Source organism: Poecilia formosa, unplaced genomic scaffold (assembly GCF_000485575.1).
Source record: "Poecilia formosa unplaced genomic scaffold, Poecilia_formosa-5.1.2 Scaffold28, whole genome shotgun sequence".
In the NCBI taxonomy this organism is placed as follows: domain Eukaryota; kingdom Metazoa; phylum Chordata; class Actinopteri; order Cyprinodontiformes; family Poeciliidae; genus Poecilia; species Poecilia formosa.
The window spans coordinates 2,884,798-2,908,295 of record NW_006799967.1 but is presented as its reverse complement, the minus strand read 5'-3'; the positions used below and the strand labels follow the sequence as shown (position 1 = coordinate 2,908,295).

At 40.3% G+C, this 23,498-nt stretch overlaps 1 protein-coding gene across 2 annotated transcripts in view; it reads left to right on the top strand.

Annotated features, from left to right (window-relative positions):
- fibcd1b (fibrinogen C domain containing 1b) overlaps positions 1 to 23,377 on the top strand; it is a 162,337-nt gene extending 138,960 nt beyond the window's left edge. For both annotated transcript variants that reach the window (XM_007548923.2, XM_016669901.1), the window contains 2 exons: positions 8,553 to 8,732; positions 21,714 to 23,377. In XM_007548923.2, coding sequence (XP_007548985.1) covers positions 8,553 to 8,732; positions 21,714 to 21,979 — 446 coding nt within the window. In that variant the 3' untranslated portion in view covers positions 21,980 to 23,377. The remainder of the gene's footprint in view (positions 1 to 8,552; positions 8,733 to 21,713) is intronic.
- Positions 23,378 to 23,498: the final 121 nt, after the last annotated feature.

The following is a 23,498-nucleotide window of genomic DNA, read 5'->3' as shown; positions in this document are numbered from 1 at the left end:
TATATATATATATATATATATAATCCCCACTTTCTATGAAAAACACCTTAAAAAAACTTCTTCGCGCCAATTTTTATTTTTTTCCCGTGGATAAGAGTTGTAAGGAGAGCATAAAATCACAGTTGAGCAAAATGTGTGTGCTAGCTTCGATAAGGCCTTAGCAGGATGTGTTGGTTCAATATCTTACCGAGTACCCCAAGTGCTTTTGAGCTTTAGGTCAACAAGCTCAAAAGCTAAACTTTCTTCTAAGTTTTCTGCTATATAGTAGCTTCACACCATCACATTACTATCAGCAGGATTTACTTGTCAGCATATTGTTCCTTTGTCTTTAATCCTGCTAGTTTTACAGCAAATATAACAAGATGCAAACTTTCCTCATTTTTCACCAACTGTATATTTTTTTTTACAAATATATAAATTCAGGTTATCTTTGTTTGATGGTCTGAAACATTGAGAATAAAGCAAAATGAAGAGAAATGCGTTAATAAACCAGGGCTTGATAGATTACAACTTCAAGCTCCTAGTGTTTTTAAAGGTGATCAAAGTTACAAATATGTTCAGATCTGTATTCATAGTTTTATCAGGAAACTATAACCGCAGGACAAAAATGCAACACTATAAAACAAACTAAAAAATAAAAAAATGAAAAGAACAAACTGAGTAGTAATAAAGTTTGGCCAGATTTAAAGCAGAGTAAGGTTATAAAATATTATCCCAAGCTTAAATATCTCACAGAGCATTATTCATGATCTAAAAATGGAAAGAGAGCGGCGCAGCTGTGCAAACCAAGGCTTAAGACGTGCATATGTGATGGATCGACACACTGCAGAAAATATAATCAAACTGAAGTTCCACATTGACAATTTTCAGACGTTTTCCAGTTGAAAAACAATGTCTCCTTTCTCTTCCACTTCACAATTATGCACTTTTGTTGATCTATCGATCACAGTTCTTGCAAAAATACTGAAAATAATGGTTTTGAAGTGACAGGATTGTGAAAAAGTTCAGGATACTGGAACATTTTACCCAGATTTATCATTAAAACCTCATGTGAACTCGAAGTGAAACGTGTCACAGTTGCAAACAGACGTGCCTGTGTCGGGTGTGTGACTGTCGATCACAACAGATGCCTTTTCACTTTTGTCCCAACCAAATGTCACATTTGGCTCAGAGTTCAGCACACACCTGCCTGTGTTTTTCTCCCTGCATTCTTATCTTTCCATGACGAGAGGAGAGCCGGCGATTGCAAGTCTTTTGTATTCCCCAAGACGAAGCTCTTCAGCAGACCCCCTCAATCAGGACGTGGAGGACACCCTCCGTCCTCCCCCCCGCCAGTTGGTGAGGGCCACTGCAGCTGTCCTTGTGGCTGCATGGGAGCAGCCCCCTCGTCTCCTAACTCCCCCTTTATCGACAATCTCTGTGGAGTAAAAACAGCTTGACAGGAAGATTAAGCAGGAGTAGGGGGGGCATGACAAACGAGGGAGGGGTTGGGTTACAGTAGTAAGGGATGGCGAGGAGGAGATGGAAGAGCTCTGCTCCTTTTCTCCTCTAATGCTGGAACAGTCTCTGGAGCTGCCCCCCAGCAACAGAGGGAGAAAAGCATGATGAATAATTAACTTTGAGAAATGTCACAAATGGCAAAGAGGAGTGTAATATTTCCTCTGTTGGGTTTAGAGATCTGTTTTTCCTTTTTTTCCCTCTCATTCTTTCTCTTCATGCCCTGGAGTTTTGTCGAGGCTGTGAGCTCAGACCTCGGAACCGTCCAGTAAAAGCATCCGATACGTCACCCCCCACTCACACACTTTTTAAATAAAAGCAAATAAAACATTAATATTTGGACCTTTTAGCACTAAAGCATAGGCATCCCACGAAGATGTGTTTTTTTTTTTTTTTTCCTTTCTTTTTCTTTATGAAGTCATTGATGTCAGTCTCATTAGCTGGAAAACTGCATTTAAAGTGCAGGAATCCCTGTTGGTAATGGTTTAATCAATGTCAGGAAGGCTTGCACTGTGTTTCCCTTCTCCGTCTCGAAGCAAGCGTGCCCCCTCGGAACGAATAAAAGATCAAAATAACAAATTACTCTCTTCAAGTTCTAAACAGGCCAAGTTTGTCCTCTTTCCTCTCAACCTCAGAGCTGCGAAAATGAGTTATGGATTGCTGTGACCTAGTTTAAGGAGCTAATTGCGTATATATATCATTTGTTTTGCAATTTTTATTTTTTATTTTTTCTAAATCTATATCCGAAGAGACCAATATCTCGGCTCCCGTGTGTAACGGTGCTCCGGTTTTGGTGTCGGTCTGCTTTTCACACGCAGCAGAGAGGACGCACTGCGTCCTCTGTCCATCCGATATTCATAATAATGATTATGATGAGGATAATTGTAGGATTTCAGATGAAGTGCTATTTTTAACAGCAGTGAAGACACAGTAGCCTTTAGCTACTCGCTGTTGCAAGTACAAATGAAATTATAAAAATGAGATCCTTCAAAGTGCTAAGAAAAGGCATTCGCCTCCTGAAAGATCTCCTCTGTTTCCATTGAGTGTTCCTGTTCATCAGATCGATCTTATTAAAGATAAATTTAGTAAAGTAGCAAGAAAAAGAAAAAAAAAAAAGCTTTTAAATCATAATATCCGCAGTAAGGGCCATTATTCCCAAATGGAGAAAATGTGGAAGAGAGGTGAACCTTCTTAGGAGTGGCCTCTAAAATTACATCAACAGTGCATCAGTGACTCATCTCTGAACAACATCTAAAGTGATACAGGCCTTACTTCACCATGTGAAACTTCTGGGGGGATGTTTACCTGTGACAAAAAAGAAACTGAGGTTTTCTAAGATCCACATTTGCCAAACAAAAAACCCAAACATTTTGATGATCCCCGTTGCTTTTGGACAAACAATTCTGTGGGCTAACGAGGCAAAAACTGAGCTTTTTTTTTTTTAATGCCGTTCTTCTATTTACATCTGTCGTGACCAACCGGATCCAGGAACATATTAGCAGCCAGACATGGTGGTGGCAGTGTGATGATGTGGGCTGCATTGTTTCTTTAGGACCTGAAATCACAAATTGTGCAGAAAACCTTCAAGTTTTCATGCATGGTTCAGAAACACTCGGACATCGCAGCTGGACGATTATCCAAGGCTCACCTCTCATTGGCTTGAAATGGGTGCAGACTTGAACCTTCCCTCCGTTTAATCCTGAAAACTGGATTAAAAATATTCTGCAAAGAGGAGTGAGCAGACATTCTGCCATAGGAAGATGGCCACCATCACCACCAAGGTGGCGAAACCAGTTAGGAATCTATTTTTGCGCATTGGGCCAGGTTTGTTTGGATGACTTTTTCTCTTAATAACATTTAAATTTCTTTGAGAACTGTATTTTGTATTCACTGATCTTTTCTTTGTCGGTTAGATCTGAAAAACGTAAGGCTGATGAAACTCATAAAGAACTACAAAAGAAGGTAGCTATAAGAAGGAATACAACAACATTTTTGCTCATCACGTTGCAACCAGGTTAATGAGATTCCTTATCTGTAAATGCATTGATTCTTTAAAACGACTGCTGGTTGTGTTGTTTATCTTCCTTTCAGACGACGTTAATTACGCCTGCATTGTATGTTGGCAAAAGGCAGACATTCATCTTTACAACACAAAGGTCGGGACCTTAATGATGTACATAGTCGGACCCATTTGCCAAGCACTCAGAAAAGCTGAAAAATGTAGACGGTGCTTGATTACTGTTTCAGTACACATCAAGGCAACAATGAATAATGTGAATAAGTACTACAGTACGCATCCACACATTAGCAACTTCACAGTTTTCCGGAAATGATGGTGGTCAACGTTTCTTCTGACTTCCTGAAGGCTTTTTGTTTTTGTTTTTTGTTTAGGTAATGACTTTTTTTTTCTGTACAGACAGAGCTACCATGCAAAGTCAAAAATAACAGAGGTTCTTTATTACCACTTTAATACCATCCAGGTCAAGTGATTAACAAAGGAGTTTATTTTTTCAAAGACTCTTGTTCAAACTTCTGTCTTATCATAGTTTAAAAGCAGTGACGTATTTGTTGTTTGCTAGTGAACATGAATACTTAAACACCAAATTAACTCGTCATATTCCGTTTTAATGGTGTTCATTTTATGCATTGGTTTGATCTTTAATAAAACAAAGTAACAAAAGGAGCAAACTAAACAGATTTTTTTAAAAATATACACATTTTGAGAAATGTAACAATTCTGATTTTGTAAATTCATTTTGACTTTTTTTTTTTGTCAAAATGGTCAAGATCGTATAGGTGTTCATTTGTGACCTCAGATGTGTTGAAGATCCCAGCCTTAGTGACCATTGAAATACTGAGTTAAACTGATTAAATAAGCCTGAATTAAAGTCCAAAAAATGTAAGAATGACTCAATAGATTTGCAAAGTCGTGCCAAAGTAATCAAAGTATTGTCCCTGCTTAATTTCTTTATTAAATATGCCATCAAATTTAGTTTTCTAAAAGATGTTTTATATCTCATGGGATGTTTTGATTTTAGTATTTGAAACAACACATTTCTTCCAGTGTTTAACTTTTGACTGGGTCAGTTTGGATCTTTGTCAATTTATACTCACATTTTACTACTGACAGATGCTTTTTTATATATATTATCCCAACCAAAGTCCATACACAAGCTTTTATATTTGCATGTACAAAAGATTATTATGTACATTTTCACTTGGTAGTTCAGCACTTTGATGAATTATAAAGATTAAAAAAAAACATAAAAAACTGAAATTGCCTGCACAATTTTGTTTCTGTTTATTGTACAGTGCTGTCATCCCAAATGTGATATGATTCATAGAACTGCACAATAGCTGAAAATCTTTTATTATTATTATTATTATTATTATTATTATTATTATTATCATCATCATTAAGTCCTTTATTTTATTTCCTCCAAGTATAAATAAGAATCATTAAAGTAAAAAGAAACATTTTAAACAGTTTTTCCCTCCTTCGGGAAGACGACGACCAATTATTTACCTCTTTGGTTTGTTTATTTTCAAACTGCAGGAATCATTGCTATGTATAATTTAAATTAGAGTCAAGTTTCTGGAAATTAATTATAGCTGTCAGATTTTTGTTTACCATTAATAATGCACTGTAGGCTGCGAACAATAAATCAACATAAACAACATGAAACTTGTCAGGAAAAATATATATATATAAGTGAAACATGACTACTCAGCTAAAAAAAAAAAGTATATTAATTTTACTGAGCTTTTAGTTAATGTTAAATCAGTGCAGAAAGAGAGCAACAGGGCGTCCCCTATGGAGCAATCAGCATGTTAATACTGCAGCAAAACACCTTAAAATCCTCCCTTGCATTGGAGCTCATTTCAGATACGCTAACAATAGCATTTAATTAGCGCACACTTACACCTGAGCATTAAGACTTTAAGCAGCAAAGTCTCTGTTGTTATTTCTCTCGTCTTCCTTTTTAATTATTCTGAATTGGCGTCTCGCTGCGATTCTCTGGGGCTTTAATTAGGAACTGAATTAAAGTTGTGTAAATACAGTTGGAACGCTGGAGAGTCTTTAAATAGAGCCGTGTTGCATCTGCAATTTCAGCTTCCCTTTTTTTCTGGAAGAGAAAACATTCAGAGTCTTTTGAAGTTTGTCAAATCGCTGCGGGCTTCTTCTCCCCGAGGTGATCCCGCAGATTGATACCGTTATTTTTCTCTCCAACGTCGTCTGCGACACAAAAAGCTATTTCTGTAAATGAGACTTTTATTTTTTTTTTTGTTTTGTTTTGTTTTGTTTCTCTAAAGCTGTGTGAAAATGTGTAAAAAAAAAAAATTTGTTTGCACCCCTGCGTCTCTGCTTTCTCGCGCGTCGATATACTTTTACAAATAAAGGAACTCGGAAGCGTCACGCATAAACTCACCTGCCCGTGGATGTGTTTAACGCCTGATCCTCCTACTCCGATTGTCTGATTTGCTTTGAAAACCAAGAGCATGAGATTCGCCTCCCATTGGGCTGGATAAAATCCAAACTAAGTGCCTCGGCCCAGACTGCAGGCTTCTGCCTCGGAATAATAATGGGCTCTTTCAGATGTGTTTGTCATCAAATTAGCCCTCCACTTCAGACAAGGTGCTCTCAGAGAGCAGTTCTCGACAGTGATGGAATTCAAATTAGGCCGAGTCCGTTTGAGCGTTTTAAGCTTGAAACAAAAAAAGAGAGAGAGAGAGAATGAGTTTAATTTGCAGAGGTGATGTACGCAGTAGGAGGTAAAAAAAAAATCACAGCGTTCGGGTTCATTGCAGCACTTTCCGTCCCGCGTTCCAGCTGCTCTTACAGCGATCTATGTCTAAAGTTGAAGCTTTCCAAGATTACGTGTGTGCTGTCAAGTCATTTTCTCCTGATCAAACGCTTATATTGAGCATTTCAAAAGTACAGTACAGCCAGACTCTTTAGCACATCCTGGAAACCTGATTCATTGTTAGTCTTCCTGCTTTGAATTTTTGTCTTCGAGACACCCAGGAGTTCTTCCTGCCTCTCTCTGCTTGACATGCTCTTCCTCTTTGATACCTTTGATCAACCCAGGAGGGGAAAAGTTGCCTTGAGAAGCACCATCACTCCAGCACAGCAGGGGGACACCTTGAGCAGGAGGGAGCGCAGAAGAAGGGATGGAATTTCCTGTTTTCTTCCCCTCTGGCACAGTCTGTCTCGCAAGCACACGCTCTCTAAAAGGTTCAGCAATAATTGAAAGAGTAATTCTGGACTCAAAATAATTCACGTGAAAGTGATGGGTGTAAACAACTATTTTACCATGGGTAAAGTATCGGTGTACAGGTGCTGCGAAAAGATGTTTGGCCTTTGCAACGTTCGACTCTGGTACCAGTAAATGTTTCTAAACATCTTGATCCCAAAGATTTTTGAAAAACATAACTTCTCAGGGCTGATGGGACAAAAGTGAAGTCTTGTGTTTTGTTACACTTGGTTTAAAGTTAACACAGCATTTCAATATCAGATCATCATGCTGAAAGCAAAACACAGTGGTGATAGAGTGATGGTCTGGGGTCGAAATGTTGTTTCAAGAACTGAGAGATTTCCAGTTTTTTATATAAATTACTAGAAAACACTGAATGTCCGGCAATCAGTTTCTATGATCTTATCCTCGAGAGCTCTCGGGTTATGAACAAGGACAATAATCTGAAGCATGTTAGCAAGTTCACCTCTGAAAGCAAAAAAAGAAGAAAAATGATACTATGATGATTTTGGTATTGCCAAGTCAAAGTCTGGACTTCAGTTCATCCTAAAATAGCCTTAAAAGTGACTGAAGTCAAATAATCCTGCAAAGTTTTGACAAATAGCACAAGCCTTTGATTGCCTTTTTTTTTCTGTTAAATTAATATATTATTTAAGTATCGCATTCTGGATTGACTGAGCTTGTTTTTGAAGAGATGGCAGCACTGTTGCCTTGTTGCAAGTAGATCGTGAGTTTGACTCCTGGCCTCCTTGCTGAATGGACTTCACATATTCTCTCTCTGTGTGTGTCGGGTCTCTCTGGGTACTCCAGCTTCCTCCCACAGTCCACAAACTTGATTGTTAGGTCAATTTGTCTCTCTAAATTGCCCGTTGGTGTGCGTGCACCGTTTTCTCCCATGACAACCGTGCACAGGAGCACTTTGTATTGCCTTGTTGCCTTGTGCTATAGAAATAAAATTACCTTTACCTGTGTGTCTGTGTGACCTCCCTAAGACCCAGTGACCGCTGGAGATAGCCACCAGCTTCCCTTCTGACCTGCGCAGACAAGTGGATGAATGGATGAATATTTTAGTGAGAATAATTCTACTTTCACATTGGGAGCGTCGCTGCTGAAGATACATGGCCACTAGTAAAATACTGAAGTCAGGAAGATCGATCATCTTGCTGCATTGTGTTGGATCGCAAAGTTGCACGAACGTGAACACACCGGCTATTCTTAAACAGATAGAATATTTATTTCAACTCTGTGAGGTGAGATCAGTGCTTATGTTGGGGAAAAAAATTAAAAGGTATACAGAAATTAGCAACTGAGTATAATGGGGGGCTTTTTTATTATTATTATTTGTACATACTAAAACAAAATGGGTTAAAATTGCAATTGAAATGGTTGAACCTTGAAGACATTTGTATAAACTACAGATTCCTCTGACAGAACATGTACTGAAGGAGTTAAACTTTAAACTCAGAGCCCATGCATCCCACTAAATGATGGATTTTGCTTAAAAAAAAAAAAGTCTCCAGCTTCACTCCAAACAGCCGTGTGAGTGCATCACTTTTAAAAGAACTCCCTAATCTCATTTCCGAAAGAAACCCAACACATGCAGAGGAAGGCTCTAAATGGGCAAAAAAAATATATATATATCTTATTTCCAGAAAATGTATGGCGGTGAGACGGGGGGACTGAAATAGCTTCAGATTGTCTGTTGAGCACAAGCAGGATACTTTGTAATGGATTGTTTTTGTCTGGGTGTCGCTCCTTTTTTTTATTTATTTATTTCTTTTTTTCTTTTCTCCCCTGCAGGGCTGAAGCAGATCCATGCCCTGTCCATCCAGGGGAACTATGAGCTGCGCATCGACTTGGAGGACTTTGAAAATAGCACAGCGTACGCCCATTACGGCACCTTCGGTGTGGGTCTCTTCTCTGTGGACCCTGATGATGATGGATACCCTTTGACGGTTGGAGACTATTCTGGCAACGCAGGTATGCGTCTTACGTAGGCTCTCGTTTTCTTGCGAGTTGTGCCGTGCTTTTGCTATGACAAGACTCTTCAGACTGAAATCTAGCTACTGCTAAAAACAGAAGCAGGGGACACCTACAACCGGCTCCTCCTCCATTCTCCCTTCAACTGTGATAGCAGTGCAGTATTTTTACAGCGCAGGAGGCGTGTCCACTGCTTAAGGAGTGCAGTTTGTTCCACACACACACACACACACACACAGAAAGAGAGGGAGGGAGAGGTACAGAAAGTGGTGTTGTCTCTGCTCCCTAACCATCAGATCCAAGCCAGCTACCTGTCACCTTGATTAAATTACTGGCAATTAATTGCACAGCTTGACCTGCAGCGTAAACAAAAACCTGCCACTGAAATGAAGAAGCAATTTAAGGGTCCTGTGGGGAGCACCGCTTCGAGAACAATGAGAGAACGGGGACAAATATGAGAGACGCAGAAGGGAGGAGTCGGGTTGGAAGGAAAAGCCAGAGGAAGCAGGTGTACCGAGAGATGAGCTGGGCTAAATAAAAACCCGGATAGTTCTGTCGACAGTGCCTTGCAAGGCTGTTAACGAAACACGTTTTATTGGGATTTTATCTAATGGATAGCTGTGAAGTGGAAGAAAACGATGCCTTGTTTTTTTTTGTTTTTTTTTTAATTCTTTCCAAATAAAACTCTGAAAAGTTTGACCAGCATTTTTGTTCCATCCAACTTCATGCTGAACTTAGCATAACATTCATAAACTTTACTGATTACCTGTATGATTCATCCAATATCTCGGATTTGATTCAAATATATATATACCTCTCTGTCTGAGATCATCAAATCAAAACATTTCAGTGGTCTTCCAAACTCGCGACCGTGGAATGCAATGCCCAATCCTTCCTGCAGAGTTCAGACTTTCAAATAGCAACTAGAGACATTCTCACTTCTAAAATAAGACTTTTCGCTAAACCTGAGCCGTTACGACATAAACGTTTGCTTGCTTGCTTCAGTATTCGCAAAAAGTCCTGTGTGATTGCAGTCCATCTATGCGATTTCAAGCTCCCCAGACACCATGTTGGCTTCCCTCCAGGTTTTGCTGCTATTCTTATTAGCACCATTTGCTGCTGCTGTCCTTCTCTCCGATCAGCCGACAGGTGTTCATTTGCACCGTGAGCAGCTGGATCGTAATGGGCATCAGAGGAGGCTGCCGGCCCCCTCAAACCACCAAGGTGACACCCGGTGCCTTGTAAATGAGCCTTTAAGTGCCACTGTTGTTTTTTTTCCTCCTCCTCCCTACGCCCTCTGGACATCAACCTGTTGTTGACACCACTGGGGGCCTTCCCATCTCCCCTTTGCTCCGTTCACTAAATATTTTCCTGCTAACGGCAAATTGGATGGGAAGACGCGAATACGAGGCGTGCCGTGAGGTTATTTTTCCGTCTGAGAGGGTTACCATAGTAATGCCAAATGGGGAGTGTGAGCGGGGCAGAGCAAGAGAGAGGGTGGAGGAGCTTCACAGCCCCAATCCGAGCAATTAAGTGCCGTTTGATGCCCTCTCTGGCTGCTGTTAGTGATCACCCGATGGCTGGTAAGCAGCCTTTCCTTCGGCTCACAGCTTTGTCCTTCTTTTCACTCTCTGGCCCCCGATGTGAAGTCAGCTTTGGAAATAAAGGGGAGAAAAGAGATGAACGGAGCAGCGTGGGGGGAGTTCATTGCACATTATGAGCTCTTTGAACATCCATTTGCGAAAAGAAATCAAGAAAATTCGGGCTTACTGCTGCATCTCTGAGGACGTTCCTCTCATTTTACTTGTAAGTCTTTAAAAGCAGGGGCTTTTCGGAGGCGGTTATCGGCGTTGAGAAATTGCCAGCGAGAAATCTTTATGTGGTGGGACGATGTTTCCAGCTCAGCAATTTGATTGTGGGGATCAGACTTAGCATCCAGACCATGATTAAGGGCACTTGGCTGTGCCGCATCCCTGCAGTGGTCTTACATCACTGTCATATTCACAATCGTGGGCTGGAGAAAAGCGGGCCCTCTCATTGATTATGCTTTTAAAGCTTTTTGTACCAGCAGAAGGGGGGGGGCGAAAAAATGAAAGATGCCCTGAAGAATGAAATCAAGATATGACATTATGCCTCTGTTAAAACATTTACATCGAAAAATAAACATTAAAGCCTCTCCGAGTGCCACATATCCAGACGAATCCATCAAGCGTGTGTTATTAAAAGCCATAAAGGTCACAAAAGAAAGTTTGATGAATTGGCTGCCAAGTGGCCTGACCTCCCGCTTCAGATAATGAGAAGAAAATATTCTTCAGAACAGTGGAGCTCTATTTTTATTTCTTTCATTCTGTTTACCCTAATGGGCAATTTATTATTTTTGCCTCTTTAAAATAACTGTGAATATATGCAATCAGAATAAGATCAAAGAAAATACACATCGTGTTTCCTAAGTAGGCATGAGCGCAGCTCCTCGCTAACTTCCCCACATTTAGTCACATCACAGCCCTAAACTTTATGTGATGCACCAACTCAAAGCTATGTATGATTGTAAAGTGAAAAAGAATTAAGGTTAGGGTTGGGGTGGGTTTCTGTTAAATCACTATACAGTTCAAGTCAAATGGGTTATTTAGGGAACCAAAGAAAGGAAACTGGCCTCTTACTTTGGTCTCATTTACAAAACAAATCCCCAAATTGCCCAAAAATTGGAACCAAGTCCTCCGGAATAAGCAGGTGTGACAACACCTTGTATTATTGAAATTGACAAAAGTAAAATCAGTTAATGAGACCAAAATGTAGCATTTTAGCCTACATGCAAAATGCTTCTTTGCTTTGGAAAGCCAGTCAGAGGTGGTAGGAAGTGGATATCTGTTTTATACAGGACGATGCAAATAAAAATAAGAGTGTTTTTGAGGCATCCTACGGATTTGAAACTGGGATGGAGGTCACTCTTCCAGCACTGCATACAGCCACTTCAAAAATGGAAGAGTTTGGACCAGTTTAAAACGGCCCAGTCAAAGCCCAGACCTGAATTTTAACAGCAATCTCTGGAAACACTTACAAGTTGCTTTTTATAGCTTGACCAAGCTACTTTTTTTTTTTTTTTTTNTCTTTCCTCTCAACCTCAGAGCTGCGAAAATGAGTTATGGATTGCTGTGACCTAGTTTAAGGCGCTAATTGCGTATATATATCATTTGTTTTGCAATTTTTATTTTTTATTTTTTCTAAATCTATATCCGAAGAGACCAATATCTCGGCTCCCGTGTGTAACGGTGCTCCGGTTTTGGTGTCGGTCTGCTTTTCACACGCAGCAGAGAGGACGCACTGCGTCCTCTGTCCATCCGATATTCATAATAATGATTATGATGAGGATAATTGTAGGATTTCAGATGAAGTGCTATTTTTAACAGCAGTGAAGACACAGTAGCCTTTAGCTACTCGCTGTTGCAAGTACAAATGAAATTATAAAAATGAGATCCTTCAAAGTGCTAAGAAAAGGCATTCGCCTCCTGAAAGATCTCCTCTGTTTCCATTGAGTGTTCCTGTTCATCAGATCGATCTTATTAAAGATAAATTTAGTAAAGTTGCAAGAAAAAGAAAAAGAAAAAAAGCTTTTAAATCATAATATCCGCAGTAAGGGCCATTATTCCCAAATGGAGAAAATGTGGAAGAGAGGTGAACCTTCTTAGGAGTGGCCTCTAAAATTACATCAACAGTGCATCAGTGACTCATCTCTGAACAACATCTAAAGTGATACAGGCCTTACTTCACCATGTGAAACTTCTGGGGGGATGTTTACCTGTGACAAAAAAGAAACTGAGGTTTTCTAAGATCCACATTTGCCAAACAAAAAACCCAAACATTTTGATGATCCCCGTTGCTTTTGGACAAACAATTCTGTGGGCTAACGAGGCAAAAACTGAGCTTTTTTTTTTTTAATGCCGTTCTTCTATTTACATCTGTCGTGACCAACCGGATCCAGGAACATATTAGCAGCCAGACATGGTGGTGGCAGTGTGATGATGTGGGCTGCATTGTTTCTTTAGGACCTGAAATCACAAATTGTGCAGAAAACCTTCAAGTTTTCATGCATGGTTCAGAAACACTCGGACATCGCAGCTGGACGATTATCCAAGGCTCACCTCTCATTGGCTTGAAATGGGTGCAGACTTGAACCTTCCCTCCGTTTAATCCTGAAAACTGGATTAAAAATATTCTGCAAAGAGGAGTGAGCAGACATTCTTCCATAGGAAGATGGCCACCATCACCACCAAGGTGGCGAAACCAGTTAGGAATCTATTTTTGCGCATTGGGCCAGGTTTGTTTGGATGACTTTTTCTCTTAATTAACATTTAAATTTCTTTGAGAACTGTATTTTGTATTCACTGATCTTTTCTTTGTCGGTTAGATCTGAAAAACGTAAGGCTGATGAAACTCATAAAGAACTACAAAAGAAGGTAGCTATAAGAAGGAATACAACAACATTTTTGCTCATCACGTTGCAACCAGGTTAATGAGATTCCTTATCTGTAAATGCATTGATTCTTTAAAACGACTGCTGGTTGTGTTGTTTATCTTCCTTTCAGACGACGTTAATTACGCCTGCATTGTCTGTTGGCAAGAGGCAGACATTCATCTTTACAACACAAAGGTCGGGACCTTAATGATGTACATAGTCGGACCCATTATGCTGCCAAGCACTCAGAAAAGCTGAAAAATGTAGACGGTGCTTGATTACTGTTTCAGTACACATCAAGGCAACAATGAATAATGTGAATAAGTACTACAGTACGCATCCTCACATTAGCAACTTCTTCACACTTTTCAGGAAATGATGGTGGTCAACGTTTCTTCTGACTTCCTGAAGGCTTTTTGTTTTTGTTTTTTGTTTAGGTAATGACTTTTTTTTTCTGTACAGACAGAGCTACCATGCAAAGTCAAAAATAACAGAGGTTCTTTATTACCACTTTAATACCATCCAGGTCAAGTGATTAACAAAGGAGTTTATTTTTTCAAAGACTCTTGTTCAAACTTCTGTCTTATCATAGTTTAAAAGCAGTGACGTATTTGTTGTTTGCTAGTGAACATGAATACTTAAACACCAAATTAACTCGTCATATTCCGTTTTAATGGTGTTCATTTTATGCATTGGTTTGATCTTTAATAAAACAAAGTAACAAAAGGAGCAAACTAAACAGATTTTTTTAAAAATATACACATTTTGAGAAATGTAACAATTCTGATTTTGTAAATTCATTTTGACTTTTTTTTTTTGTCAAAATGGTCAAGATCGTATAGGTGTTCATTTGTGACCTCAGATGTGTTGAAGATCCCAGCCTTAGTGACCATTGAAATACTGAGTTAAACTGATTAAATAAGCCTGAATTAAAGTCCAAAAAATGTAAGAATGACTCAATAGATTTGCAAAGTCGTGCCAAAGTAATCAAAGTATTGTCCCTGCTTAATTTCTTTATTAAATATGCCATCAAATTTAGTTTTCTAAAAGATGTTTTATATCTCATGGGATGTTTTGATTTTAGTATTTGAAACAACACATTTCTTCCAGTGTTTAACTTTTGACTGGGTCAGTTTGGATCTTTGTCAATTTATACTCACATTTTACTACTGACAGATGCTTTTTTATATATATTATCCCAACCAAAGTCCATACACAAGCTTTTATATTTGCATGTACAAAAGATTATTATGTACATTTTCACTTGGTAGTTCAGCACTTTGATGAATTATAAAGATTAAAAAAAAACATAAAAAACTGAAATTGCCTGCACAATTTTGTTTCTGTTTATTGTACAGTGCTGTCATCCCAAATGTGATATGATTCATGGAACTGCATAATAGCTGAAAATCTTTTTTTATTATTATTATTACTATCATCATCATTAAGTCCTTTATTTTATTTCCTCCAAGTATAAATAAGAATCATTAAAGTAAAAAGAAACATTTTAAACAGTTTTTCCCTCCTTCGGGAAGACGACGACCAATTATTTACCTCTTTGGTTTGTTTATTTTCAAACTGCAGGAATCATTGCTATGTATAATTTAAATTAGAGTCAAGTTTCTGGAAATTAATTATAGCTGTCAGATTTTTGTTTACCATTAATAATGCACTGTAGGCTGCGAACAATAAATCAACATAAACAACATGAAACTTGTCAGGAAAAATATATATATATAAGTGAAACATGACTACTCAGCTAAAAAAAAAAAGTATATTAATTTTACTGAGCTTTTAGTTAATGTTAAATCAGTGCAGAAAGAGAGCAACAGGGCGTCCCCTATGGAGCAATCAGCATGTTAATACTGCAGCAAAACACCTTAAAATCCTCCCTTGCATTGGAGCTCATTTCAGATACGCTAACAATAGCATTTAATTAGCGCACACTTACACCTGAGCATTAAGACTTTAAGCAGCAAAGTCTCTGTTGTTATTTCTCTCGTCTTCCTTTTTAATTATTCTGAATTGGCGTCTCGCTGCGATTCTCTGGGGCTTTAATTAGGAACTGAATTAAAGTTGTGTAAATACAGTTGGAACGCTGGAGAGTCTTTAAATAGAGCCGTGTTGCATCTGCAATTTCAGCTTCCCTTTTTTTCTGGAAGAGAAAACATTCAGAGTCTTTTGAAGTTTGTCAAATCGCTGCGGGCTTTTTCTCCCCGAGGTGATCCCGCAGATTGATACCGTTATTTTTCTCTCCAACGTCGTCTGCGACACAAAAAGCTATTTCTGTAAATGAGACTTTTATTTTTTTTTTTGTTTTGTTTTGTTTTGTTTCTCTAAAGCTGTGTGAAAATGTGTAAAAAAAATTTGTTTGCACCCCTGCGTCTCTGCTTTCTCGCGCGTCGATATACTTTTACAAATAAAGGAACTCGGAAGCGTCACGCATAAACTCACCTGCCCGTGGATGTGTTTAACGCCTGATCCTCCTACTCCGATTGTCTGATTTGCTTTGAAAACCAAGAGCATGAGATTCGCCTCCCATTGGGCTGGATAAAATCCAAACTAAGTGCCTCGGCCCAGACTGCAGGCTTCTGCCTCGGAATAATAATGGGCTCTTTCAGATGTGTTTGTCATCAAATTAGCCCTCCACTTCAGACAAGGTGCTCTCAGAGAGCAGTTCTCGACAGTGATGGAATTCAAATTAGGCCGAGTCCGTTTGAGCGTTTTAAGCTTGAAACAAAAAAAGAGAGAGAGAGAGAATGAGTTTAATTTGCAGAGGTGATGTACGCAGTAGGAGGTAAAAAAAAAATCACAGCGTTCGGGTTCATTGCAGCACTTTCCGTCCCGCGTTCCAGCTGCTCTTACAGCGATCTATGTCTAAAGTTGAAGCTTTCCAAGATTACGTGTGTGCTGTCAAGTCATTTTCTCCTGATCAAACGCTTATATTGAGCATTTCAAAAGTACAGTACAGCCAGACTCTTTAGCACATCCTGGAAACCTGATTCATTGTTAGTCTTCCTGCTTTGAATTTTTGTCTTCGAGACACCCAGGAGTTCTTCCTGCCTCTCTCTGCTTGACATGCTCTTCCTCTTTGATACCTTTGATCAACCCAGGAGGGGAAAAGTTGCCTTGAGAAGCACCATCACTCCAGCACAGCAGGGGGACACCTTGAGCAGGAGGGAGCGCAGAAGAAGGGATGGAATTTCCTGTTTTCTTCCCCTCTGGCACAGTCTGTCTCGCAAGCACACGCTCTCTAAAAGGTTCAGCAATAATTGAAAGAGTAATTCTGGACTCAAAATAATTCACGTGAAAGTGATGGGTGTAAACAACTATTTTACCATGGGTAAAGTATCGGTGTACAGGTGCTGCGAAAAGATGTTTGGCCTTTGCAACGTTCGACTCTGGTACCAGTAAATGTTTCTAAACATCTTGATCCCAAAGATTTTTGAAAAACATAACTTCTCAGGGCTGATGGGACAAAAGTGAAGTCTTGTGTTTTGTTACACTTGGTTTAAAGTTAACACAGCATTTCAATATCAGATCATCATGCTGAAAGCAAAACACAGTGGTGATAGAGTGATGGTCTGGGGTCGAAATGTTGTTTCAAGAACTGAGAGATTTCCAGTTTTTTATATAAATTACTAGAAAACACTGAATGTCCGGCAATCAGTTTCTATGATCTTATCCTCGAGAGCTCTCGGGTTATGAACAAGGACAATAATCTGAAGCATGTTAGCAAGTTCACCTCTGAAAGCAAAAAAAGAAGAAAAATGATACTATGATGATTTTGGTATTGCCAAGTCAAAGTCTGGACTTCAGTTCATCCTAAAATAGCCTTAAAAGTGACTGAAGTCAAATAATCCTGCAAAGTTTTGACAAATAGCACAAGCCTTTGATTGCCTTTTTTTTTCTGTTAAATTAATATATTATTTAAGTATCGCATTCTGGATTGACTGAGCTTGTTTTTGAAGAGATGGCAGCACTGTTGCCTTGTTGCAAGTAGATCGTGAGTTTGACTCCTGGCCTCCTTGCTGAATGGACTTCACATATTCTCTCTCTGTGTGTGTCGGGTCTCTCTGGGTACTCCAGCTTCCTCCCACAGTCCACAAACTTGATTGTTAGGTCAATTTGTCTCTCTAAATTGCCCGTTGGTGTGCGTGCACCGTTTTCTCCCATGACAACCGTGCACAGGAGCACTTTGTATTGCCTTGTTGCCTTGTGCTATAGAAATAAAATTACCTTTACCTGTGTGTCTGTGTGACCTCCCTAAGACCCAGTGACCGCTGGAGATAGCCACCAGCTTCCCTTCTGACCTGCGCAGACAAGTGGATGAATGGATGAATATTTTAGTGAGAATAATTCTACTTTCACATTGGGAGCGTCGCTGCTGAAGATACATGGCCACTAGTAAAATACTGAAGTCAGGAAGATCGATCATCTTGCTGCATTGTGTTGGATCGCAAAGTTGCACGAACGTGAACACACCGGCTATTCTTAAACAGATAGAATATTTATTTCAACTCTGTGAGGTGAGATCAGTGCTTATGTTGGGGAAAAAAATTAAAAGGTATACAGAAATTAGCAACTGAGTATAATGGGGGGCTTTTTTATTATTATTATTTGTACATACTAAAACAAAATGGGTTAAAATTGCAATTGAAATGGTTGAACCTTGAAGACATTTGTATAAACTACAGATTCCTCTGACAGAACATGTACTGAAGGAGTTAAACTTTAAACTCAGAGCCCATGCATCCCACTAAATGATGGATTTTGCTTAAAAAAAAAAAAGTCTCCAGCTTCACTCCAAACAGCCGTGTGAGTGCATCACTTTTAAAAGAACTCCCTAATCTCATTTCCGAAAGAAACCCAACACATGCAGAGGAAGGCTCTAAATGGGCAAAAAAAATATATATATATCTTATTTCCAGAAAATGTATGGCGGTGAGACGGGGGGACTGAAATAGCTTCAGATTGTCTGTTGAGCACAAGCAGGATACTTTGTAATGGATTGTTTTTGTCTGGGTGTCGCTCCTTTTTTTTATTTATTTATTTCTTTTTTTCTTTTCTCCCCTGCAGGGCTGAAGCAGATCCATGCCCTGTCCATCCAGGGGAACTATGAGCTGCGCATCGACTTGGAGGACTTTGAAAATAGCACAGCGTACGCCCATTACGGCACCTTCGGTGTGGGTCTCTTCTCTGTGGACCCTGATGATGATGGATACCCTTTGACGGTTGGAGACTATTCTGGCAACGCAGGTATGCGTCTTACGTAGGCTCTCGTTTTCTTGCGAGTTGTGCCGTGCTTTTGCTATGACAAGACTCTTCAGACTGAAATCTAGCTACTGCTAAAAACAGAAGCAGGGGACACCTACAACCGGCTCCTCCTCCATTCTCCCTTCAACTGTGATAGCAGTGCAGTATTTTTACAGCGCAGGAGGCGTGTCCACTGCTTAAGGAGTGCAGTTTGTTCCACACACACACACACACACACACAGAAAGAGAGGGAGGGAGAGGTACAGAAAGTGGTGTTGTCTCTGCTCCCTAACCATCAGATCCAAGCCAGCTACCTGTCACCTTGATTAAATTACTGGCAATTAATTGCACAGCTTGACCTGCAGCGTAAACAAAAACCTGCCACTGAAATGAAGAAGCAATTTAAGGGTCCTGTGGGGAGCACCGCTTCGAGAACAATGAGAGAACGGGGACAAATATGAGAGACGCAGAAGGGAGGAGTCGGGTTGGAAGGAAAAGCCAGAGGAAGCAGGTGTACCGAGAGATGAGCTGGGCTAAATAAAAACCCGGATAGTTCTGTCGACAGTGCCTTGCAAGGCTGTTAACGAAACACGTTTTATTGGGATTTTATCTAATGGATAGCTGTGAAGTGGAAGAAAACGATGCCTTGTTTTTTTTTGTTTTTTTTTTAATTCTTTCCAAATAAAACTCTGAAAAGTTTGACCAGCATTTTTGTTCCATCCAACTTCATGCTGAACTTAGCATAACATTCATAAACTTTACTGATTACCTGTATGATTCATCCAATATCTCGGATTTGATTCAAATATATATATACCTCTCTGTCTGAGATCATCAAATCAAAACATTTCAGTGGTCTTCCAAACTCGCGACCGTGGAATGCAATGCCCAATCCTTCCTGCAGAGTTCAGACTTTCAAATAGCAACTAGAGACATTCTCACTTCTAAAATAAGACTTTTCGCTAAACCTGAGCCGTTACGACATAAACGTTTGCTTGCTTGCTTCAGTATTCGCAAAAAGTCCTGTGTGATTGCAGTCCATCTATGCGATTTCAAGCTCCCCAGACACCATGTTGGCTTCCCTCCAGGTTTTGCTGCTATTCTTATTAGCACCATTTGCTGCTGCTGTCCTTCTCTCCGATCAGCCGACAGGTGTTCATTTGCACCGTGAGCAGCTGGATCGTAATGGGCATCAGAGGAGGCTGCCGGCCCCCTCAAACCACCAAGGTGACACCCGGTGCCTTGTAAATGAGCCTTTAAGTGCCACTGTTGTTTTTTTTCCTCCTCCTCCCTACGCCCTCTGGACATCAACCTGTTGTTGACACCACTGGGGGCCTTCCCATCTCCCCTTTGCTCCGTTCACTAAATATTTTCCTGCTAACGGCAAATTGGATGGGAAGACGCGAATACGAGGCGTGCCGTGAGGTTATTTTTCCGTCTGAGAGGGTTACCATAGTAATGCCAAATGGGGAGTGTGAGCGGGGCAGAGCAAGAGAGAGGGTGGAGGAGCTTCACAGCCCCAATCCGAGCAATTAAGTGCCGTTTGATGCCCTCTCTGGCTGCTGTTAGTGATCACCCGATGGCTGGTAAGCAGCCTTTCCTTCGGCTCACAGCTCTGTCCTTCTTTTCACTCTCTGGCCCCCGATGTGAAGTCAGCTTTGGAAATAAAGGGGAGAAAAGAGATGAACGGAGCAGCGTGGGGGGAGTTCATTGCACATTATGAGCTCTTTGAACATCCATTTGCGAAAAGAAATCAAGAAAATTCGGGCTTACTGCTGCATCTCTGAGGACGTTCCTCTCATTTTACTTGTAAGTCTTTAAAAGCAGGGGCTTTTCGGAGGCGGTTATCGGCGTTGAGAAATTGCCAGCGAGAAATCTTTATGTGGTGGGACGATGTTTCCAGCTCAGCAATTTGATTGTGGGGATCAGACTTAGCATCCAGACCATGATTAAGGGCACTTGGCTGTGCCGCATCCCTGCAGTGGTCTTACATCACTGTCATATTCACAATCGTGGGCTGGAGAAAAGCGGGCCCTCTCATTGATTATGCTTTTAAAGCTTTTTGTACCAGCAGAAGGGGGGGGGCGAAAAAATGAAAGATGCCCTGAAGAATGAAATCAAGATATGACATTATGCCTCTGTTAAAACATTTACATCGAAAAATAAACATTAAAGCCTCTCCGAGTGCCACATATCCAGACGAATCCATCAAGCGTGTGTTATTAAAAGCCATAAAGGTCACATAAGAAAGTTTGATGAATTGGCTGCCAAGTGGCCTGACCTCCCGCTTCAGATAATGAGAAGAAAATATTCTTCAGAACAGTGGAGCTCTATTTTTATTTCTTTCATTCTGTTTACCCTAATGGGCAATTTATTATTTTTGCCTCTTTAAAATAACTGTGAATATATGCAATCAGAATAAGATCAAAGAAAATACACATCGTGTTTCCTAAGTAGGCATGAGCGCAGCTCCTCGCTAACTTCCCCACATTTAGTCACATCACAGCCCTAAACTTTATGTGATGCACCAACTCAAAGCTATGTATGATTGTAAAGTGAAAAAGGGTTAAGGTTAGGGTTGGGTTGGGTTTTTGTTAAATCACTATACAGTTCAAGTCAAATGGGTTATTTAGGGAACCAAAGAAAGGAAACTGGCCTCTTACTTTGGTCTCATTTACAAAACAAATCCCCAAATTGCCCAAAAATTGGAACCAAGTCCTCCGGAATAAGCAGGTGTGACAACACCTTGTATTATTGAAATTGACAAAAGTAAAATCAGTTAATGAGACCAAAATGTAGCATTTTACCCTACATGCAAAATGCTTCTTTGCTTTGGAAAGCCATTCAGAGGTGGTAGGAAGTGGATATCTATTATATACAGGATGATGCAAATAAAAATAAGAGTGTTTTTGAGGCATCCTACGGATTTGAAACTGGGATGGAGGTCACTCTTCCAGCACTGCATACAGCCACTTCAAAAATGGAAGAGTTTGGACCAGTTTAAAACGGCCCAGTCAAAGCCCAGACCTGAATTTTAACAGCAATCTCTGGAAACACTTACAAGTTGCTTTTTATAGCTTGACCAAGCTACTTTTTTTTTTTTTTTTTTTTTTTGCGTAAAAATTGTGAAAAACCTTCATCCTATTCCTTCCACTTTCCTTATTAAGGCCACTTTGCATTTGCACACCAAACAACACCTGAGCAAATTGACGTTTGTGGCGCTAACTAACGTGACAAAACGTCAACAATCAAAACCTTCTGCTTGTTTTCAGGGGACTCTCTTCTGAAGCACAACGGCATGAAGTTCACCACCAAAGACAAGGACAACGACCACTCTGAGAACAACTGCGCCTCGTTCTACCACGGCGCCTGGTGGTACCGAAACTGCCACACCTCCAACCTCAACGGCCAGTACCTGCGCGGCCAGCACACCTCCTACGCCGACGGCATCGAGTGGTCCTCCTGGACCGGCTGGCAGTACTCCCTCAAGTTCTCGGAGATGAAGATCCGTCCCACCCGTGACCCCGACAATAAATAAAACTCATACAAGAGGAAGAGGAGAAGACGAGATGTTTTCTGGATCATTCAGAAGAAATATATATATTAAAAAAAAATAAAATAAAATAAAAAAAAACATGGTTTTTGACAGATTGAATTACGTGTCTTCACATTGTTTATTATTTAAGTTTAGTTGACTGCAGTTGGCTCCATAGCTTCCTCCTCATGTCTGTTACTGCCATGAAGTTTTCTTTACGGAAGATTCTAACCATGATGCCCGTAGTTTTGATACTTTACCTTATAAAACGGCAAAACCGAGCCCTGAGCCCACAATCTACTTTGCTCTTTCCTCAGTCTAGAGATGTGGTCCAACCCCTCTGCAGCATCATCATACTCTCTTGACTTTGACCCCCAGCCCAAAACTTTAGGAGCTACGGTTGGAGAGAGTTCAATCACATAGAGCGGAACAAGACCAGCCCCTTCCCAAAACGCCAGGCGAGGCGGAAGATGCACATTCTTGGGTTTCATCTGCGTGAAGGGAAAGCTCACCGGTGCACTTTGATACATTTACATCCCTTATCTGTGTGAATGAGACCCAGCAGGGTCGTGGCAATGAGAGCGCTTCCTCAAATAATGAGGAGAGGGGGGGGAAAGACAGAGAAGAGGAGGAAACGAGCTCACAGGAGTTAAATTGGCTGAAGGAAAAGGGGGACGGAGTGCATCAAAGGGGACGAAAGGCAAGCGAGAGGAGCACGAGGAGGCGCAAAAGGAATGAAAAACGAGCACAGACAAAGAAAAGAGACGACGGAGGATCTCGTTCGTCTGACGTAGGCCATTAGGGAGCATATTGGGCACTTTGTCTGATCTGCCTGCCAGCTGAGTACCGGCCAACCGAGGCAACATCGCAGATGGAAACACAGCACTTTTTGTGTGCGTACGTGTGTTTGCGCGGGTGATCGTGTGTGTGTGCACATCTCTGGCTGAAAAACAAACAGACAAAGCTCTCTCTAAGACTCCGTTTCCTGTCAGGAAGTCAGAAGAGTGACTTGACTGAGCACATTGTAAAGCACATGCATGGCTGGCGCACCTTCGCTCCGTCCACATACGTGTCCGAATTAAGAGAGGAAAGGTCGCGTCAGATCGGGTTTATAAAGAAATGGAACGATTCCCACTTTCCCAACTCATCAGACTGCCCTCTCGTTTTCAGGTGTTCAGTATGAGATTTTTTTTTTTCCAAATGTATTTTGCGCACGTAGCTCGTTTTCTGCCGTCATGCAAATGTAGAAAAGAAATAGATTATCAAAGGGGAGAAAAATCTCTTAATATTGTCTGTTTATTTTTTGCTTTTTTGTTGTTTTTTTCCTGAGTTCAAGTTCTGCAGTTTCTAGTGGCAAAACTCAAAATTGCCTCAAGCTAGAATGAAAAACAAGAGATGGGGGGAAAAAAATTACAAAGCCATCACATTGGTGAAAAAATTGTGCAATCGCTGCCCTGTATTTTTTTTATTTATATTTTATTTTAAGCACTGTCAATCCTTTTTTTTTTTTTTTTTTTTTGTT